Genomic DNA, 23486 nt, shown 5'->3' with positions numbered 1-23486 from the left:
CTAAATATTTCTCATCTACCTGCTGAACTTAAGTGGGGAGGACATGATTTAATATAGAGTATTTAGTTGTAAATATTGACTTTAAATGGGGGAGATATCCAATATCAAGTATCTAACTACAGCTCACTCTTACATTATCTAACTTCTGGATGTTGTATAGTTTGATTATTGTCAAACTTGGCACAGTGGTTTTATTTATTGCCTGCACGGTGCCCATAAAGTTTAGAAGGATTCCCAATGTGGTTAAAACTTCAGCTTTAGTGAATTATTGAACAATTATAAATTATTTTTGACTAGGTATAAATACATGTAAGCAACTCTAGTACCAGTGCCTGTAGTGTGAATTTAGATGTTTTGCATGGCCTATCATGGTGTATCGTATGTAATGTTGAAAACAAAGGTTTTTTTAAAGGAAAAATTCAGAAGTTTTTTTTATTGAGCAATGGTTATCAAAGAATCCAAGTCAAATTTTACTTTAAAAAAGTAAACCTTCAAATTTTCTGATTTAAAGAAAACCTCTTTTTAGAACACTATTAAGGATTGTGGGAAATAGACTTAATTATACCTGACTGGTAATTCCTGCTGAGAAAGTTGTTCTTTGTAGATACCAGCAAGGGAGAATTCTTTTTATTGAAAATGCATACATTTATAAATTATTAAAGACATATCTACCTTAGATAGTTTTTAAAACCGACTCATAAACTCGATTCAGACACAGATAAATTTAAATCGTTAAGAATTTTTAATTAAGAAAAAAGTTCAAACATTTGGGTCCTGTTATTGCGTAATAGAAATGTTATCATGTAGTTACAGCTGTTAACATTTATAGAAAAGCAGAAATAATTTTTGGTTTATGGAGGTTGTCATTTGTGTTGCCTGTGCAGAAATGTTTTGTGCATGCAGATAAATTTGGCAGATAACCCTCTGTGACAAAAATTGAAGAGAATTTAAAAAAAACATTTCACATCAAACTAGCTCATTTCTACAAAATCAGAACTCTAATTAGACCACATATGTTTGCATTTGTAAATTTTACTGATTTATGGATTTAGTTTCTTACATACAAATTCTGTTGGCAATAAATATAGTTAAAACACTTTTAAAGCTCAAGTTACAATTGAAATTTTGATTTATGCAAAACAATATTAAATCACTTGTTGCAGCAAATTGTATTATCAATATTGAAGTATTTCATAGTTTAAAATGCCTTAGAATTCATGTATGATACACTCCATAAATGTATGCATGTTTTTGATGATAGTTTTATTTTATTAAATTTTCTTTTTCAGAATTCTTCACAGCCCTTTTAGACAAATCAAAAACAGACTTGCATACCATGTTTGTGAAGACTTATGGATTACTTTACCAGCAAAATTCACATGTATTCACAAGTTTATTTCAAGACTTGCGGAGTTATTATAAGGGCAAAGACATGAGCTTAACCAGTGCTCTTGACAATTTTTTCAAAAGATTGTTTAGCAAAATGTTTGAGTTGCTATCTGTTCCGCACAAATTTTCGGATCATTACTTAGAATGTGTGACAAGTCAGATGGAAAACTTGAAGCCATTCGGAGATGTTCCAGGAAAACTTTCCACGCAGGTCAAGAGGTCATTTGTTGCTGCTCGTACCTTTGTTCAGGGTCTTGCCATTGGACGGGATGTGATTATGGAAGTTTTAAAGGTTTGTATGATAAACTCTTACTTGATTAATCTATACCCATGTCAGATGACAAGAGTTGCATTGTACATCTCTTTCATAAAAATGGCTTGCTTAAGTAAATTGTGTATTTGCAGTAAACAAGAACTTTATGGTAATTTTCTCTTTTTCAAAGAAAACAAAAGATCATAAGTTGATATACATTAAATTCTCCTTTGTTCATCCCCATTGCCCCTAAAAACAGATTTAATTCTGCTCCATGTATGCTGAAGATGCACTGTCTGTAGAAAGAAAAAACAGAACATCTGATTTTATTGATTGACAGAGATCAAAGACAGAATACCTCCACTGTAGCATTCAGGTGTCTGATCTTTATATCGTAGGTCTTCAATGGCATAAACTCCATTTTACTTCCAAGGAAAATTTATTGTTTTTCAATTACAACCAAGGGCAATACCATTTCTGCATGTTGTTTAGAATCGCTTGTTGCAGCAAAATGTCATCAATTGATCAAACCAGATGGCACCAGTCCAAACTGGTCAGAGATAGAGTATGTGTACTGTATGTACCTACCACTATGCAGCAATAGGGGAAAAACACTTTTCCCCCTTCCATGTTAATCAGCAAAGATTGACCAGATTTTGTAATGAGCAATGCTAAGCAACAAGGTATTGACTACTTCTGTCAAGATAGATGTATCTGATAGGGGTCTTGCAACAGTGGGATGATGGAATGAACATATCAAGCATGAGAAGAGATTGAGTTTTTTTCCTATCATTTAAAGGCCATTGTTTTCATTTTACCTGGCTTTGACTTTGGAATGATATCAAGAAAAAGGTATTTTGTTTGCCAGAGAACGATTGGATCTAATCTTCAACTAAATCACAAGATGTGGTCTCGGTGAAAAACTTGCTATTTACCCCAGGTATTTTCAGGTATCTTGTCTGAGTTCCAGGTGGGGCTTGCTTTCACAACACGTGTTTCCACCTCATATTGTTAAGGTTACAGAGCCCCCTGCACATTCCTCCATAGCGGCACAATAAAAAATGCACAATCTTATTCAACCTTAGATTTTAGCCTCAAGGTAGAGCAGAAGTTTATTATAGCTGTCTGTTCACTGTTTGTCATTGTATGCTGTTTTGTTAGTGTGTCTTTTCAAAATCTTGGGTTACATTGTCTGGGGGTAGTTGAGATTTGTATGTGTCTAATCGTACTGTGAAATTAAGGTGCTAAAGTTTCTGCACATCACACATACTTGTCCCCAGCCCTGTCTGGCCAGGTTGATTGCTGGAGGTAATCATCAAGTAAACAACACAGGTAAATCTCAGGTGTAACGAAGCCAGGATAACAGGGTTGACTGGCTGAGGGGGGCTTCAGTAACATTTCACAGACTGCCATCATAACTTGCTGTACAGGTATACAAAGATCTGGCTTCAGAAATACTTAATCTTGTCAACCTGGAAGTCAGGTAGAGCAATGATCAAGTTATTAACACTCGTTCCCTGTTTCTAAGTTGGCCAGCTATAAATAAAGTGAAAATAGTTTTCTCACCAAAAGCAATAGGAAAACATGTACCTCATTCAATGCTACTTAAGGATCCAGGCAGATGAAAAATTTTGATTCCATATTTTAGCAATGTATATCAGTAAGAAACTCAATATTTGCCCCCCCCCCTCCCCCCGATTTTATTTTGCCTTTCACATATACTAGTATCCTGTTAATCATTTAAACAGATCTTGAATCTTAAAACCTTATGTATTAAATTCTAGACCTCATGGACATCAGAGTTTGAAATGTATTGTTGTTTTTCATGATGTCAGTCAAAATATATTCAAATGCATCAATCAAACAAGAAGTTTTATGTGTGTTTTCATGACTGTTATAGATTCCTCCAACAGAAGCTTGTAACAAGGCTCTGATGAAGATGATGTATTGTCCACACTGTCGAGGACTGACCCAGACTAAACCCTGCAATAACTACTGTCTGAACACAATGAAGGGATGCCTGGCTTATCATTCGGAGCTCAATGCAGTCTGGAATGATTACATTGGTAAGAATTTCTCTTGTTGGAAACTTTCATTTTGATGTCAAGAGAGAAAATATACAGACATGACAAGATGTCTATCAGAAAAGTGAATAATACAGTTACTGCAAACTATGATGATAAGGGTGTCGTTTTCCCACAAGAAGTGTTTGGTTTTGATAGATATTTGATGTGTGTGTTCAGATTTGAAATGGTTATATGTGTTGACGTTTTAATGGCTAAGCTCGACCAGGAGATACGTGTGTGTAGTTTTACATCTGTGAATTCATTCCATTTTAGCAGTTAAGAGGTCATTGCTTCTAAATCTCACATCATTCATTGAGACCTGTGAGTTCTAATGAGCTAGCCTAGGTGAAAGCAACATTACTCACAAGACTTTTGTCTTATGGAGCAGAAAATCTATAGGTCTGATGCCTTATATGTAATCTAGCCCTGATAAAGCCATTTGTTATGATGAAAAGTTCCAATCATTGATAGGAAATGGGGAATCAAGACAAGGCAATACTTCAAGGATATAAGTAGGTTAAAATGAGTTTTCTGTGTGAGGCTAGTTTCACTTTCAATAATCAATTAATGTTCTCTGATCAACTGACTTCCTACTTTTCATGGAATTCCGTAGGATACTTAATTGACAATTTTTCCCACAGGAATGAGGTCAAATTATATAAAATAGAAATCTATTTTAATAGTATACTATGAATTAATGAAATATTTCAGATTTGAAGGATTAACAAGTCTATTGTCTTTCACTTTTCATTTTGAATATTTTCAAATTCAATGAAAATCTGATTAATAGACATGTTACAATGAAACAACTGAAAATTGTCACTTATGTAAACTCAGGCTATGAATAGATATATTTACTTGAAGTACTACAACTTCATTGACCTCTTAACTCAAGTACCACACTTATAAATATTTCCTGGTATCTACTGGTACTACTGGATCCTCTATTCAGATTTTAACTTAGGAGTGATTGTTTCTCATCACGAGGAAAACATAGTTTTTAAAAGGGTTTACTTGTCACACCTAGTTCCTTGAAATAAAATGTGGGATTTTTTTTTGTTACAATTCTTGAGATAATGCAAGTTAAGTAAAGATAAAGATAAATTTCTTCTTTTTTTTTAAAGCATTTCGTATGAAAAGTACATAAAATAATTATAAAATACATGTATGAAGATATTGCAGTTAAGTTGGTCATTATCAGAAAAGAAAATCAAACCAGTTCACTCTACTCTCCTATAAAAACTTTCTGTTTGACTAGGAGCAGAAATCAGATTTTCGGTGATGAGTCACTTACAGTTATGAGTAGACTCTTGGGTATTTAAATAAGTTACAAGTGTCTGATTACCAGAACCAGAAGTGTGGGAGGGAGTTGTGGTTTACCCGGGGTCACATGTGACCAATTAAAAAGTACAATCATTCAGCTTGTCCAAAAATCTTCATTTGCTGTGTTCTTAAATATAAACTGTGAGTAATTGTACACAGAACTATTACTCAGTTATGTTTGATAATCCTTTGTTCATCAGTTGTCAACCAAAAAGTATATAATCAAAATGTTCAGTAAAAGTTATAAGAAAGTGTCAGTGACAGTCTAGATTTTCTACACCTACACATATATACCTGGTACTCTGCACAGTACTTTATTGAATATATAATTTTATTATCATAAAAAGGTTTTCTTTGTATAGAGTATTTGTGTTTCAGTATTCAAAGTCTATTATTACAGAGTCCCTTTCAATCCTTTCTGACTCCTAGCTTTATTGTAGATTTTTCTTTACATTCCGTATCAACATATTTTGATTTTGTGTGAGTTTTAAGGATTTGCCAGGAGTGCGTGGCCTTTATTGATCAGAAGTGAATCACGTAACAGAATGGTGTTGTGCCGGGAATGAGATTCAAGAACTGTCAGAATTTTATGCCCCATTTTTAGACCATAGAACACCCTCTCTTGTCTTTGAGTCTGTGAGTCATCCAGCTCTACATTAACACACATGCGACAATACCCAATATAAAGCAGAAAGTGGGCTGTACAATTGAGGATTACAAATGACAGTGATTGCTAGCAGAAAGATCAAACAAAGTGGGGTTAATTTTCTGTATAAAGCTACTGGGTGGTTAAATAAGAATTGGATTCCAGGTTGACAGACTTGAAGAGCAATTAAGATGATAATTTGTCAATTTTTCAGGAATGAGAGAATTTTCCACTGTTCAATATTGAACAGGAAATGGTTGAGAGTTGATAAAAAGTTATAGTCTTGTTAGATCAATAACCAATGAATAATCCCTGACAACTTTATCTTTTTGAAAAAGGAGGGGAAAATGTCTCCTCTAAAATTGATAGTGGTAGTACCTGAGGTAAACTTTGCCAAAAGTGTTATGTCAAGACTTCATAAGTATTTCATTGCATACCAGTGTGTGCATGAAGAGAGAGAGCGAGTTAATGATTTGGCCGAAATTTCCCTCATGGGTCTTAAACAATGTCACTTCAGTTTATTTCGACACATCTTTCGTCTCCTAATAATATTATGTTTGTTGATAACTGGCTGCATTGTTTGAATTTTTCAAGAGATAAGACCATATGATCCCATAGTCTTTCTTTAAGGAGATTTTTGCAGTGATAAAACTTTAACCTGTGGACATCAAGTGCAGATTGAATTGGACATCAAGTAAAGTTTTCCAAAGAAAAAACTGAAGAACAGTGGAAAAAATATAGAGAGAAATGAAATGTCTCATTTCAAAATTGTTTGAAAAAGTTAATTAGATAATCTGACATCCAAGGAAATCATAGTAATGGAAAAAATTAGAAAAAGCTCTTTATATTGATGATTTAGAGTGAAATAGGATACAGAAAATTATATTTTCGTGTTATTAGGAAGTCTTGGTGATAAATCTGAAATAACTATATAGCATTTGGATTGTTAGCATTAGCTCACAGAAATCGTACCATAGGCTGTCTGAGATTGTGCTGAATATTCAGATATTATCTTTTAAGCTTTTCAATTTCGAAATTGCTTTTTACTGAAGCTATTTGGATGAAATTCCATTATGAAGTTTAAAAAATGTTGTTACATGTGTGTGAATGTTATCAAAACAAAAATGGTAGACATAAACCTCCATAGAGAAGATAACATGAAATTTAGTAAGCAGATTTGATTGACCTAATGATGGCTGTGCTGTTCCTTTAAAGAGAGGAATATCAGATATATCCCCCGATAGTATAGTGCAGCGAAGATTGGGATGTTTATTTGATAAGATTTATCCTTTCCTTAGCTTTCATCCACACGCTTTTTTGTATATGCCTTCTGCACCTTGGTGTTCAGGATCTTACGTATATATAGAAGATATGCACAGAAAGTTGTTTCTTAATGCTTTGCAGAGATTTGGCGAATGGGAAGTCGGGCAACATAACATGATTCTGTTGTAATTGTGGTTTTTTACGGTATTGTCTGTAAGAATTCTCTTAAAATCGATCTTGAAGACACTTTCCTAGGCTTTGATGATTTGACGCAATTGACCAGTAAATTACTTCAATTCAAAACTGGGTTCCTTTTCATTTTATGGTGGACTTTAATGGTGATGGCTAGAGATCCCCCAGCTTACTTTTATTGCTATGTTGAGGGAAATTGTGTCTGTTTTAGGTTCCAAGCAAATATTAATTGTTTATAAATCATTTTTCGAATTGTTTAAGAAAGTGATATAGATTTATTTAAAGTTAAATGTTTAACATGATGATTTTTCTCTTTTAAGTTTTATATATAGATGTCATATAAATGGCATCCAGCATTCAAGTTAATAGTTACAAATAGAATGTAGTCCAGAATATTTTAAGTAATGTCTTGTGTCTGTATGTAAATGGCACCACTGAGCTTTAGCTGAAACATTAAGTTAACAAAGGGCTCCCAACATCTGCTTCTGCAGATCGCAAGATGGCCAAAAAAATTGAGAAGTGAACCGAGTGTTTTGGGATTTTTATGCGGGCTCACTGTGGAGATGGTAGTATTTGTGTTTAAGGGCTCAGTGTCACTGACGTAGATTACAAAAGTTTTATCTTATATTTGAGTATTCTGCTGCATTTTTGTGCTCTGTTAAATGTAGTTTGCATATAGTCTTAGGTTTACTTAACTTTCACAGAATTACTGCTGATGCTGCAAAGTTGAGACATTTTGCTAGTGTGTTACTGATTTGTTAGGAGGTTTATCTTGTACTAACAGTATTCTGTAATTAAATCAATCTGCAGTTTGATTCTGCTGTAAAAATCAAAGAGAAATGCAGTCAAGGGGTAAGGAGCATTAAACTGAATCTGTTTGATACCCATTGTTGAAACATTAAATTGAGACTACATGCTGTGAGTTTGTTTGCTTATAAAGTACAGAGATGGAAAAGTTAGACTATATTACACCAGACATCACAGCTTGTTCTAGTCAACAGTCAGTAATTAAATTGTCACAAGAATCAAAGTCGATCACCTGCCTAACAATTCTCCATACATTAGAACCATGTAAGACTATTTAACTTTCCCTAGATTGGATATCAAGCCACTAGACCATTGGTAACCCCTAGGGGAAGGGTAGAGTTTTCTCTAACTATTGTGACATTTTACATCTTAATTTCCTCATAAAAGGGTGAAAGTGTAAGGCCAGGAATGAAGTCAATCAAGCCAGGGGCCAGTAATCTAACCCCAGCCTATTCCTGCTCAGCTGTGTGAGTTATTGCTCTCATCAGCTGATTAAATTAGTATTTTAACATAAAAGGGAGGATTATGAAGTTAATGGTAGGGCCACTATTTCCTTTGATATCTCATTTATATTGAGATAATAAACCTCTTATATTGCATTTCCAATACACATTAAGTATTTGGTTTAAAACATATCTTTGTGGTGAAGTATGTTTTTTGTCCTTTGCTTACTTTGAAACAGAGGTAGAAGTTTTTCGGTGAAGTGTTGATGGCTTGTGCTTTGTAGAATTCTTTCTAGTTAGAGTTTTCTATTTTGTTGTATGCAGTGTATGACGAGAGGGGTAATCTTGGTACAATTTATAGTGGGGTAAAATTGAAACGGTGATTATGTGAGGGTAGTCAGACATGACTAGATAGTAGAGATCTTCAACAAGACAGGGAATTCAAAAAGTTAAATACAAAACCAACATTCATGTTAACAGTCTGTAAACAGACTTTGTTAACCTTTTAACAAAGCCACAATACAAAACCAAAAAATCTTAATCAGCTATTTTCAAAATTTAGTGAGGCAGTTGTTATTTTGGCAAAAAAGTAACTTTTCCATATTGACTTTTTTTTGCATTTTTTACTAGTGAGTCACTGATTTCTAAAGTAAGGTCTTAATGAATCTGTTAACCAATTTTTTTACAATTACAGGAGGAATGATGAAAGATCCTGTGATAGCTTATTTGCATAGTTGTAGTGACATGAGCTCTGAGAGATTGTCAATAGCTGAGGACTTGGAAGGAAGAATGTCTCTTTTTGTATTATTAAATTTCATCTGCCATCTCCTTCCCATAAAAAATGACTCAAAGTTGACAAAATTCTCCCTCCATTTCCGACTTTTAGAATGGTTGTTTGCAAAATTTGTGTCAAAAATTTATGGCCGTCATTTTAAAGAAGTTGTCTTTTATTGTAATATTTTCTACCAAAGTACAAATAACTTTAAAATAGCATGATGAATGTATGTCAAGTTGTTTTCTTAGTGATAAGCAAGGTAACTAGCACTGATTTGAATTACTGTGGAATCATCATTGTTCGTGGGGGATCAATGTTCGTGTATTTCGTGGGTCAACCTTACCCACGAATTTACATCCCCACGAACATTTTTTTGTCAGCGTACTGATTAATTAAATCTACCAAATAAACGAGCTGCCCACGAAATTACATCTTCACGAACCAATAAAATTTTGCTTGCCCACGAACATTGACCCCCACGAATTTAAATGATTCCACAGTATGCTTTTTACACCAGCTTTTATGCTTTATATCATCAAGGGTGTATTAGTAATATTCTATCTTTGGTGTATAATATTTATCAGTGGGGTTAGAAATGGTTGAAGAATACATTATATTAATGGAGTTGGTTATAGAGGATAGGTTATTAATAGAGCCAGGGAATAATCCAGTGTGCTATGTATCATTGCTCTTGTTGGACACAGTATGGTTCCCCTGTCCTTTATACACAATTTCTACTTGATGAATTATCTTTTTCAACATACTCTGTGTCCCTGCTCTCACTTCAAAGACATTTTTCCTTGAGAGATTTCAAAAGAATATTGAATTGATGTGTTGTTATAGGGAATGCGGTGTAAAATTTCAGCAAATAATTTCCATATCCTGGGTGGCTGTCATTTTGCCACTAGTTTAACTCACAGACTGGAGACTTACATTTAGATTTCACTTAAATTAATGTTTTTATAAACTTTCTAAACCACATGTTTAATCTTGTTAATTTTAAGACTTTATGTTGACATAAGCAGTAAATAAAAAGATATAATAACTCAGACCTAAGTTCATTGATTAAAATTTACAACTATTTTGATGTGTTTTTCAGAGGCTATGAAACAGTTGGCAAGCCGCCTTGAAGGACCATTCAACATTGAGTCTGTGGTAGACCCAATAGATGTTAAAATATCTGATGCCATTATGACACTTCAAGAGAACAGCCCAACTGTCAAAGAACAGGTGAATGAAGAAATAAAAATACATTACCTTGTCCCGAATATCATAAGAGAAGACAATCTAATCTTGAAAACTAATATTTACTTTGGTTTGGCCTTAATTTTTCTGGCAAGGGAGATTACTGTAATGGAATGTTGGCTTGAGGTAAAAAGTTCAATATTCGTACACAGATTTTTATCTCATTTACATGTGGTCAGAGCGCATGATTTAAGAGCTCCTCCATGCATTTATTGAATACGTAGGTGAAAAATACATTCTCTTATGGGAAAAGGAATCTTAAGATACAAAAGTACTCTAAAACTATACCCAACTTAAACATGAGACTGAAGAACATAAATATCGGAGTCATATATTTTACTTCAGCCACAGGGTTGGACGTACAGTATACATTTTTCACATGTGAATGATGGGCCCCAGGTGTAGTTCTTGTGTTAACATCCTAAGGAGAAATGGACTCCAAGAAATGGATGACATACTCTGTTGTAAAGATACAGAGTTTAACATGTTCAAGTCATGTAATTATGATCAGTTTTAGAACCAAAATGACTTAAACAAAAGTAGAGGAGAGAGGATTTTTTTCTGAAGTATAAATTTGAAAGATAGGAATGAAGTTTGCATTGAGAAGTGGATTTGTAGTAATGAATGAAACATATTTGTAGTAACACCTGTTTAATTAATGTACAACTTAATAGCGTATTTTGTAATTTCATATTTAATTATATGTAAATTAGAAGTCTACACATATTTAAGACAGTAATGGTATGTTGATTTATAGTTTAATAAAACTTCTGTCCTAATTTCCAGCATTTTCCCAAAATTATGGGATAATATGTCAATCATTTTGAAGTTTTTCATTTACCTATTTCAAGAAGATTAAATATTGATTAAAATTGGAGAGGTTCAAAAAGAATGATGGTCCAAAAGTGTTCTTCTTAAAACAGTAAAAAACCCAAATTGATTAATGATTTTGCGGTAGTAGCATTTTCAATTTCATGATAAAAGGTATACAAGCCATATTTAAACATTAAATCTCTCTCTGTTGTCTTTTCACCAGATTCAATACACTTTAATTATCCTGATATTTATAAAAACTCTCATTTCTCATTTACAGCCATTCTAGAAAAAATTGTAAAGCCCTTTGTAATGGAGTGCTGCACAAATTTTCAATTTGCTAAATCAATCTTCTCTGAAATTCGAGCATGTTTAACATAGAGCATCAAATGACTACTATGTTTAGTGAGAGTAGTCACCTCTGTATATTTATCTGGGTGATTTCTCATCCTTTGAGTTATGTCATTAGCAGTTTACACTAGTTTTAAGTCAGTGTTAACAAAATAAATTGATCATTTCCTGCCTAATGATTTTTCCCTCATTATGATTTTTTTTTTACCCCTTTAGGTTCACAATGGATGTGGACGACCTAATCCTCAAAATATCAAACATAAACGAGACGCCAGTAGCCCACCCCTAGGTGCTCAGCCCACCCTTCAGGATGGCAAAGATCCTGGCTCCTTGGGCCAGTATGATGAGTTTTCACTTGGAAAGTACTCAGGACCAGATGACCAGCACAAGTCAGTCAAACCAACTACTGCTGCTGGAACCAGTTTAGATCGTCTAGTAAAGGACATAAAGGAAAAGGTCCGGGTTGCCAAGGATTTCTGGGTACAGCTACCATACACTGTGTGTAACAATGACCAGATTGCGGCACAGCCGGGGAATGATACAGACTGCTGGAACGGCAAAGATAGAGCCCGGTTTGTAGTCAGATTACCTCCCAAAATATAGGTTACTTAATCTGTAAAACACTAAACACAGCAATCAAAATCTTTAAAGGCAACCAAAGTATTTAAACTACTGAATGAAAAACAAAGATAACTGGAAGCAAAAAAAATATATATATGTTAAAAATAGGTCTGGAGTTCCATTGGTACTAGGCTGTTCTATGAGCTAAATACAAAATATATGTATATCAGTTCCATTTCTTTTGCCAAGGTTGATTTTAATAAGAGATCAATTGTAGAAATGTCTACTAGTTTGACATTTGCTCCTGATTTTTTAAGACATACTTTTTGTCTTCATTCATGTGGAGATCCTAATCCACTGTTTAAATAGTCAGACTTACAAAAAGTTAAAGTGTTTTAAAAGTTTGACCCAGAAACTAAATATGATAGCCTTTTGATATGCAGGTTTCATATGTTACATGTGTCATTCACAAAATTGTCAAAGCATGCACATGGTGACATGATTTTTAGGGAAGATTTTCAGTGCAAACCTATCGTTTAGATCAGTACAGAGACCACACATCAGGCATAAAATAATTACAGGAAATGCAGATTGATGAATTACAAATGCAAATATATTTTATGATCAATAACATTTAACTTAAGATACTGCGTAATTCGTTGCCAGTGATATTCATTTACAAATGATCCAGCTTTAATTATATCTGTTAGAAGTGTATAAATACGTACACATTTAGGGATTCATGTATGCATAAAAAGTTATGCTGTTCTGTAAATAGATAATGCTTTTGTAAATGTGATATATCATTGTTCAAATTTTCACTTGGAAATTTACTTAAGAAAAATAACTTCATTCTGAATAATAATTTGTCATTTCAGATAATACTGAGAGTTTGTTAAAGCTTCCATATTGATCAAAATTTATATGAAGTGTACATTTGGTTTATAAACTGATAATTCTATTAGCAGAAACATGCACAGAGCTTTTTGTATATAATAATACAGTTGTTAATTGAATTTTTGGCATTGTAGGTATGATAGTGTGGTACAAAAAGATGGCATGATGTATCAAATCAACAATCCCGAGGTGGAAGTGGACGTTAACGAGGCAAACTACATCATAGAACAACAGAAGATACAACTGAAGATCATCACCGGCAAACTCAACAATGCTTTCAAAGGCGAGGAGGTCACATGGGTCAAAACAGGTACAGTTATAGTGATTCAATGGTTTTACTACGGGTCATTTACATTTTGTATTGTCGAAGGTCAAGGTCATACTTTTTATCTTATTAAAAAAAGACGGAAAATGAGTCAAACACATTAATAAATGAATGTTTTGGAATTCAGTAAGTTCTGATGTTGAGATGGATTTCCCCTCCTCCCCCCCCCCCCCCCCCCCCCCCCCACAACCAGTTTCATTCATAAATATCTAAACAATACCTCCATATTTTTTTGTACAGTTGTGGCTTGATACAACTTTCAATCTTAGAAGGAAGAGGTACAGTCCCTGAAACGTTCTACTTTCCCATTTTTCCGTTCGCTCACCGTTCGTTCACCGTTCGTTCAGCGTGCGTTCACCGTTCGTTCACCGTGCGTTCACCGTTCGCTCTCCGTTCACAGTTTTGCGTTCACCGTTCACCGTGCGCTCGCGTTCACCGTTCACAAAGCGTTCAGCGTTCGCTCTTCGTTCCGTTCACTTTGCGTTCACCTTGCGTTCAGCGTTCACCTATCGTTCAGTTTTCATTGCCATTCGGAACTCCCAAGTGAAAGGACTTATCTTTTTGTAGGTAAGGAGTTACAGATTTTTTAATTTAATAACTAACATATCGTGTTTGAAGAATCATTATTTCATGGGGGAAAATATCTAAGATATATATTTTTATTATTCTAACTTAGCTATTAGGTTATTTATTAAATTACTCTGGAAAATAAATGTTGTTATAAGCACATTCTGTACCTATGTAGAACGATGCTGAAATATTAAATTTAACTAAGGGCAATTTTGTTGTTTTGTTAAAGACGACAAATCGTTAATGGAGATATAATTATCTAAGTCAAATAATTACGCAGCAAAATTACGAAAATATTTATTTCTAACGCGTTTTTTAACTCAGTTACTACAGAAAATATGATAGAACTAGTTCTGAGAGTTATACATAGTACTGCGGATATCCTGTTAATTTATTATCTTTGGAGCGAATTAAATTGATAGTGTATTTAAAGGAAATATTTATTTAAAATGTAATGCACTACAGAATTTTCGCTACTATAATACATGTATGTAAAGTCTATAGTTATAGAGAAAAAAATTCTTTCTTCACCGTAACTTTATATGTTTGCCATTCGATATGATTAACCCCCCCCCCCTTTTCCCCTAAATCGGTTACTTAGTCAGTACTGTATTTCCAGAAAATTTTAATTAACCTGTTAAAAAAAGTTAAGGTCTTTTTTAGAACAAAAATTTCAGTCTCAAAACAAACATGCATCTAAAAAAGTCACAAAACAATAGTAGTTCACAATGTACACGTGTCGGCGGTGGTATTTGAAATTGGCAGAGAGTATGTTTCAAATTCAAGTGTTAATGCCCAATATATTTTATTCATTTATTATTCAAATGTTGGTATCAAATCTAGAAATGATAAAAATAAATGTTATAACTTGTTGGAAATACTCGCACTTCGTCTTCGATGTGACGAAACTTTCACACCTGCACAGGGTCGAATGATTTTGATTGACAGGACAAGCACGTGGACTTCGTGTGAACTTGAAGCAGGAAAATAAAAACGAGTAATACTGTCAAACAGATGGATATGATTTGTTGATTTAAAAAAAAAGTTACTTTCATTGTCTAATATATTTAGAAAAAAATTTCAGAGTTATTGTTTGATATAGGTACAAACATTTAGTGAAGCCTGAAAGGAAGGAGGGGGGGGGGGCTAAAACGGAATCTCTCTCTCTCTCTCTCATTTGTCTGTTTAATAAAAATTATAACAGCATATTACTTAAATATCAAGTTCTGAAAATTGAATTTATAACAAATAAAATGAATATGTATCTTTGTATTTTCTTGTTCGAGTATAATCTCGGCCATCTACAGATACATGTAGAAGTCTGCTCAATAAATCATCATGAAAAATAGAAATGACACATAATATATTATTGTATTAAAATTTAAAATACGAGCGTATAAATGCAAAACGTCCACTGACCTTTGTAATTAATTTTTTTCATTACTTTACATGAAATCGCCTTGACACGGAGATATATGAATGGATGTTACAATCGCTTTAATTCATTCTATAAGTCAGAAGTTTTCTCTGATTTGTTATCAAATAAGAATGAACATTTTTATTTTCCAACTAAAAAAAATATCTTTTATACTTCAGCGTTCGGCAACAATTGCAATGTTTTAATGCGTTAAAAATCGTATGATTAAAAACTTAATGTGCATGAATCGTCTTTCTTAGGACAATTTTGGAGAATTTATTTTATTTACTTATTTATTCATTCATTTATTGGTTTACTTATTTATTTATTACTTTTTTTTTGGCACCTGACATTATAATACAATAAAATAGTCAATGCAAGGAAAAGATCAGAGGCATTCCGAATATATCGTTCATCTAGCGTTCACCGTTCGTTCACCGTTCACTTTGCGTTCGCGTTTGCGCTCCGTTCGCGTTCTGCGTTCGCTCACCGTTCACCGTTCACACATCGTTCACAAAGTTGCGTTCAGCGTTCACACATCGTTCACTCACCGTTCGCTCTGCGTTCGTTCAGCGTTCGTTCACCGTTCGTTCAGCGTTCGCTCACCGTTCAAGTGGGAAAGTAGAACGTTTCAGGGACTGTATATTTGTTGATAAGATTATGTAATACCAATTCTGTCATGAATGAGTACTGAGGATATGAGAATACATCACTTGGTGTTATTGGCGCCTATTGGTGATATGAACATATTTCATAAAGGGCGCCCTCATTTTTTGAAGGACATCTTGTTATGAAAGTTTTGTCTGGTCATGGCAGCTGTATTTCTCCTATAATTGCTTGTGTTGGATCTCACACAATCAATACCCTTCCATGAGTTATAGTTATATTAATCTCTTGTCTGTGGCAGTGTTTGACAAATTAAATTTAATTCATTTTTTCACACAAGGAGGGAGCATTTCCAACTTCTGACATTTTAATTTTCACGTCTGGTTCATTAGGTCTTGATTGTATGTTCCTTGTGCTTAGTCAGTAGTCTTACCCCCTTGGTTGAAAAAACTTGGTCAAAAAGTTATTATTCTGCATGTAACAGTGAGTGATTCTTTTGAGTACTTTTTGGGGAATGGTTTTCACAGTGTTAAGTCATCTTAAAGTCACAATGGATTAGATGTTGATTTATCAAAAGCACAAAGAATTTTCTTGTGTATAAGATATTATGGAAAGTTGATTGACTTTTACAAACCCCAGTTCTGAGTTTCTCTAGAGATAACAGAGATATGGTTTGGACTTGGTGAAAGATGAGGGGTGATTTCTTTTCCCAGATCCCTAGATATAAATTGCTGCAGTAGCTTCTTGTGGAAGATTTTTTTTTTCATTAATGGATGTAGCTTTTATATTTCTCAGCTTTCCTTATGTATTTCATCTTTGTCAACTTGGTGCTACCCCACCAAGATATCATGAATTATTCAAGGTTTTGGTCGATATCTTACACCTGAAAATTGATTAAATTGCAGACAAATATAATTACATCAGGCATTCATTTTTTCTCCTTTAAGCTAATTGCATTCTGTGAAAATGTGTTGTTGTAATGCTGGTGTGCTTATAAAGATTAACATTTGATCCACTTGATGAGTAATGCAAGACTTGATTTTATTTTTTTTGTTGTTTATGAATACTCTTAAAACCAGAGGAATGTGTAGTAAAAATCTAGTTTACATGAGCTTTTTTGATGTTTTTGTTGTTGAACACCATGACGTAATTGTACTGAAATATGAGAATTCTATTGGACCAGATTTGAAAATAATTTATAGAGGGTATACCATTGACCCTAGTTGGAACAGGTAATTCACCTGCCAACAACATAAAGATTATAAATTGTTAGGGAATATGTGTCTTCAGTGTCTGATAATGATTGTTGATTGGGGCAGAATTCCAGACAAATGTTCTATTGTTACAGAATTAATTGAGTCCTGTCCTGTTTATACATGCATTCCCACTGCACTTTGAGCACTGACATTGTACAATCCATCTTACAGTCATTAATCAGAATTGAAGACCAGGGATCTGATACATAACACACTCAGTAATCTGTCTGGCTCATAGTCTTTGCTACAAAGGGTTTTTCATTTGATGATTGGTGTTTTTTTTTTTTTTTTTTTTTTTTTTTTTTTTTGCATTTTCAGTTTTGAAGATTGATGAACATTTTTGCTGCATTTCTAATAAATTCCAGTTGATCAAGATTAGATACCAAAAAATACTGTCCATTGCTGTCAATTAAGATGCCACATTAAACCTAGTTTTTAATTCCTTAGAAATTATGTTTACTTTTTTTTCAATGGAAGTAAAAATGCACTGAAAGGTATTCATTGCAATAATATTTTGACAAATATTTTTGATTTGCTTTCAACAGAAATCCCAGACATATATGGTACTGGATATGATATAGGTAGTGGTGATGATCTGTACAGTGGTAGCGGTGACCATCACTTTGATGGTTCAGGAGGGGGAAGTGGACACCACATTGGGAGCAGTGGGGATGGATCCATTGGAGATGATGAGGACTTTAACATTAAACCTACACATAATCATGGCCACATGAACAACTTCAGACCACCACCAACAGTAGGAAGTGGGGATGACCATCCTAATCGTTATAATCCTCATTTACCAGGGGGTATTAATCCTCCTGTTAATAAGCCAGGGGGACAGGATCCTACATATAATGTTAAGAAATTTACCCCAAGGCCACCATCTTCAAAACATAAAGAGGATCAAAGTGCTGGAGTCAGTCCATCTGTGTCATGGTGGTGCTTATCTGTTGTGCTCATTTTCATCAAGAGTGTGCAGATCATCATGGGATAATCAGATTCCTCAAAAATGCACATGTGATTAAGATTGTACAAGAAATAATTCATTGTATAGGTTGTGTATATTTATATTATGATAATATGCATACTCACATATAAATGTATTACAAATCAGAGAGGGAAAAAAAAATTAAAAAATTAATTGTTTCATTAAAAGCTTAATGACCAGGTGTGATACCTTCTTTTTCCACATGTGCATATGCATTTACTTGGCAAATGTGATAAATTCTTGTACAAAACTTTCTAGAATGGAGAGACCATGCAATTGGTCGGGTGCCATATGTTTTCTTCAAACAAACTATTAAAATTCATATGTACTGAACTTCAAAATGTTTGAAGAATGAAACACAATTCATAGTGACCATTTAACAGTCAGAGCACAAATAGTTTGATTGTACAGACAGTTGTATATGCTGTACTAAGAAGAGATCAGTGTATAATGTGATTTCATCAGTGATATCATCTGAGGCCAAAGACACATGAATAAACCCTGGCTGTCGTCCTGGCAGCTGACTTAACATCAAGTGCTAATGTAGGTGGGTACACCTGGCAAATCAGTCGCAACAGTCTTAGAAGTATTTCTATAATAGACTGGAATCCTTAATGATTGTGTAGAAAAAGGCCTGATTTGCTAAGAGATGATTTGTTTTTCTTTTTTTATAATTCATGTGTAGATTGTGTGTACATATTGTATAACTTTTCATGTTGATATTGAAGTATTTTTAGTGTTTTAACTGATTGCATGTTTATGACTGATTGATAAAGACAGACAAGGACAGCAAATTGTTAAATCATTGTAATCAAAAATAAAATGCAATGTTACTGTCATCTTTTTTCAGTATTTCAGTTGACTATTATTTTTAAGTAAAGAAAATTGTGTAGAATATTTTAATGCCGTTACACAACCACAAACCTCATATATACTGTAGCAATGTTTATATTATTTTTCCTTTGACTGTCACAGTGCACATGTACTGTGAATTTCAATTTTCCATACCAGAAATGGAAGCATTCTTTACTATGATATTCTACAGCATGTTTTTATTTAGCTCAGGGTTTTCTAGCTACTTCTAGTTTCTCATGCAGCATTCATTTTTTTTTTCTCAATTTATTTTCTTTGTACTTAAAGGTACTTAAGTGATTTTAACTTGGGTGTTTTAAAAATTCATTTGATAAGGATGATTTATAGTTTTTATGACAGTTTTCACTTCACTTAGAACAGAATCAAAATTGGTGAACTTCACAAAACAATGATTTTGTGTTATGTGATTGAAAAAAATCTCTTTGCTTGATTTTACTTTAAACTTGTAATATGTACATAATGAATCTTTGTACAGAGTTTTTTTTTAAAGAAAGTCAATCAGTGCTCTGATTTTTGTGTTAATTTATTCAAGCTTTGTACATTTTGCTGTCCACCCATTATAGATTATAGATGATTTCAGACTTGTGTCTTTGAGAATTTTATCCTACAGTATATACATGTAAGCGTACTGTATGAGTATCTGGACTTGATGTAAGTTAATTACACACCAAAGAACTGTTTTGTACATCTCTTTAATATGTAGTCATATATTGTTTGCATACCCAGAGAGGAAAAAAAAATATGTAATCTTTATCCATCTTGAATATTGGACATATCTTTCAACAAAGTTGTGTTTTATATACATGTATGTACTTTATCACATCAAGGTGCTGTGGTCATTTTTTCACCGTTTTTTCCTTTTGTATACCTCGTGTGAAGCTTTTAGGTGTAGAACTGACTGGGCACTGAAGGTATTGAGATACAGCATCACCTCTCGACCACTAGAAACATCTACCCACCTAATGATTTTATCAAATTGAGTGCCTTCCTCAATCCCAGTAATGTACTAGACTATAGCAATGTCGCTGTGTCATTTTCTACCTATTTTTGCATAATCCATAACTACTTAGATTTGAATTCATAGATATTTTTCATTTTTGATACCAAATTATTTCTTTGAAGATTTAAAAAATCATAATTTATCTAATATTCTGTTTGGTTAGGCACTGGTTCTGTTATGCAAAGAATGGAAATAAATTATTTAGCATTAGGATTTTGTTAATAAGAAATCCAGTGATGTCATGAGTGGCATAAGTTTTTTTTTTTTTTTTTTTTTTTTTTTTTTTTTGGTCTCTGTGTATTTTTAAGGTTATTTTTTTCTTTTTCTTCCTTTGGGACTGGCATTCCCTATAAATATACCTGTTTAAGATGTTTATTTTTACACTGAATTTTATGACTAAGTTAAACAAGTTTTACTTCCTTTTAACATAACAAAGTAAGCTTGAATAGACAAAGAGGAAAAGTTAAAAGTTTTTAGTTCGTCATTTTTATCCTTTTTTTAAATTTTGGTACATTTTGAATGCTACAATTTTACAGTAAAATGTTTGCACAGCCAGCTGATGTTTGTGTTGCTTTCATCGTCATCCTTATCTTACCTTTCATCAAATCATCTCTCTGTTGCAGACATTTTAGTAGCATTGTCAATGTTTTTGTTCTTTGATAGTATCATACAAAATTATTTTACTGGAATAAAAACTGTATACATAAAAAATATCTGGCTTCTTCATTGAAAGCTACAGTGGTCTATGAAAATGAGTGGAAAGATAACCTGATCAACTGAAAGATGAGACAATGGGATCATATATGAAAGTGTTCAATTCATCAAACACATTTCTCACACGATTCTGTTGTTGAACACCAGGATGACTTGTCGTCTCCTAGGTTGTTTCTTGGTACCAAGAGTTCTTTGAGAAAGTGTTGAATTCACACTTTCAATTTTTAAACAGATACCTAACAAATGTGAATTCAACGAAAGTATAACTTGTGAAAAACGATGCGTTTGTGAAACACTGATGCCCCCGTATGGCAACTTATAGCAAAGGTTAAACTTTCTCAAATGGAAATCAAATATGTTGGTACCCAAAGTAAGGTCTTGTCTTAAGAAATATACCTATGAAATATGAAAGCCCTAGCAGCAACCATTGAAAAGATATGGAAAAGGTTAAAGTTTTTCAAAAGTAAGTCAAACATCAACATCAAATGGTCAAAATTAATGGTGCCCAAGGAAAGGCCTTCTCAAAAGAAAAACACATGAAATATGAAAGCCGTAGCACCAATCGTTCAAAAGTTATGGTCAAGATTTATATAAAGTTTTTCAAAAGTAAGTCAAACATCAAGGTCAAGGTCAATGGATTACAATTGTTGGTATCCAAAACGTCTTGTCACAAGGAATAGACATGTTAAATATGAAAGCCCTAGCTACAACTGTTCAAAAGTTATGGCCAAGGTTAAAGTTTTCCACAAGTAGGTGAAGGTCAAAGGTTCAAAGTTGTTGGTATCGAAAGGAAGGTCTTGTCACAAGAAACGGACGTTTAATATGAAAGCCGTAGCACCAACTGTTCAAAAATTATGGCCAAGGTTAAAGTTTTCCAAAACTAGGTAAAACTCCAAGGTCAAAAGGGTCACAGTTGTTGGTCTTGTCACAAGGATTACACGTGACGTATAAAAGCCGTAGCAAAAGCCGTTCAAAAGTTAAGGCCAAGGTAAAAGTTTTTCAAAAGTAGGTCAACTTCTAGGTCAAGGTCAAAGTGTAAAAATTGCTGGTATCCAAAGGAAGGTCTTGTCACACGGATTACACATGTGAAGTTTGACAGCCCTAGAGCCGATTGTTCAATCAAAAGTTATGGCCAAGGTCAAAGTTGGGTAAAATTTTTGCAAAATGGGTCAAACTCCAAGGTCAAATATGATGGTACCCAAAGAGAGGTCTTGTCACAAGGAATACACATGTGAAATATGAAAGACATAGTTTCAACCAATCAAAAGTTATGGGCAATGTTAAAGTTTTTGCAGACAAACAGATAAGCAACTAAACAGACAGACTGCTCATCTGTGTTCGGGGGTATATAGTTTTTGCCCTGTCCATCTAGCTGTCTGCCTGTTTGTCTGTTTATCTGTTTGTCTGCAAAAACTTTAACATTGCCCATATCTTTATCATTGCCCATTGTCCAGACGGACGGACAGGGCAAAAACTATATACCCCCAAATCTTTGATATAGGGGCATACAAATTCTCGATACACACAGGAGAATGTTGACCATCTAGTTATCATTGGTCAAGAGAAAGATAAAATGCCTCAGATTAAGCAAATAGAAAGCAAAAAAAAAAGAAAATACTGTGGTAAAAAAAAAATGAGTTGCTGAGTAATGCAAAAAAGCTTTTATTCTTTGTTAAAAATGAAAATAGAATTTTCAACCTTTGGCCTAATATTTCAACTTCAAGCAGAAAATAGCTAGTCCATTTGTCAGAGAGAAGCTTGCCCTCAATTATGATGGATGCTCTTTGTACAGTCATTCCGAATAAACTCTTTATCTACATTAAAACAATGACCCTTGCCAAACAGATTTATACATGCTACATATGGCTATGTAAAACAGAATATATCAGTTAGACATTGAAGGATTACAATTTTAAATCTCTAGCAAGTCCAGTATTGGAATTGATTTAGACCAACAAAAAAAATCCAGTCTGGGCTTCACATTTTTCTCAAACCAAGGCCATGGGTACTTGTTGAAAGATTCCCTCCCACCCTCAAACTCCAGGCTTGTTGGATTTTTTTTTTTACAAAACCCAAACAACTGTAACATTTCTCAAGACTACATAGAAATGTAAAAAAAAAAAAATAAATAAATAACAATAAAGGATTACAATTACCAGTAGTCATACTGAATTAACGATTACAATTAGTCATACTGAATTAACGATTACAATTAGTCATACTGAAGTAACGATTACAATTAGTCATACTGAAATAACGATTACAATTAGTCATACTGAAGTAACAGCTTTTGAGGAAAGGATGGAACTGTAACTGGGGAATGAAGTACCGGTATTTTATGTTGTATATACAGACATCCACAAGAATAAGGCTATGATGTCAAGACCTTATAATATGATAATGAAAATTATTGATAACATGCACTTTAGTTTGGATGCCACTGTAAGGGCAATCAAGAGAATGACTCGGGTGACCAAAGGGGTCTCTTTTTAGAGATACCACATTACACAAAAAATGTTTTGGAAACTTTCTATATATTTCAGGCGCAGATCCAGGAATTTTTTCCAGGGGGTGTGCACTCCAGTCAAAAAAATTTCCAACCCAAAAGTTTCTTGACAAGCAAAAAAGAAAAAAAAAAACAACATAAATTCATTTCCCTATCCAGAAAAGAACAAGGTACGGTTTCAATACAAATCTGGCCCTGTGTATT

At 33.6% G+C, this 23486-nt stretch overlaps 1 protein-coding gene across 1 annotated transcript in view; it reads left to right on the top strand.

The window, feature by feature from the left end:
* LOC133191865 (glypican-6-like) overlaps positions 1–20773 on the top strand; it is a 33591-nt gene extending 12818 nt beyond the window's left edge. The window contains exons 3-8 of the mRNA XM_061327604.1: positions 1290–1681; positions 3543–3708; positions 10257–10387; positions 11783–12138; positions 13159–13334; positions 17744–20773. Of these exons, the coding sequence (XP_061183588.1) occupies positions 1290–1681; positions 3543–3708; positions 10257–10387; positions 11783–12138; positions 13159–13334; positions 17744–18195 (1673 nt within the window). The 3' untranslated portion in view covers positions 18196–20773. The remainder of the gene's footprint in view (positions 1–1289; positions 1682–3542; positions 3709–10256; positions 10388–11782; positions 12139–13158; positions 13335–17743) is intronic.
* The last annotated feature ends 2713 nt before the right edge of the window (positions 20774–23486 follow it).

The sequence above is a fragment of the Saccostrea echinata genome, unplaced genomic scaffold (assembly GCF_033153115.1).
Source record: "Saccostrea echinata isolate AGI-Se365-2 ecotype Australia unplaced genomic scaffold, CSIRO_AGI_Sech_v1 ptg000001l, whole genome shotgun sequence".
Classification (NCBI taxonomy): domain Eukaryota; kingdom Metazoa; phylum Mollusca; class Bivalvia; order Ostreida; family Ostreidae; genus Saccostrea; species Saccostrea echinata.
The sequence above is the reverse complement of the archived record's forward strand: the minus strand, read 5'-3'. Positions and strand labels throughout refer to the sequence as shown.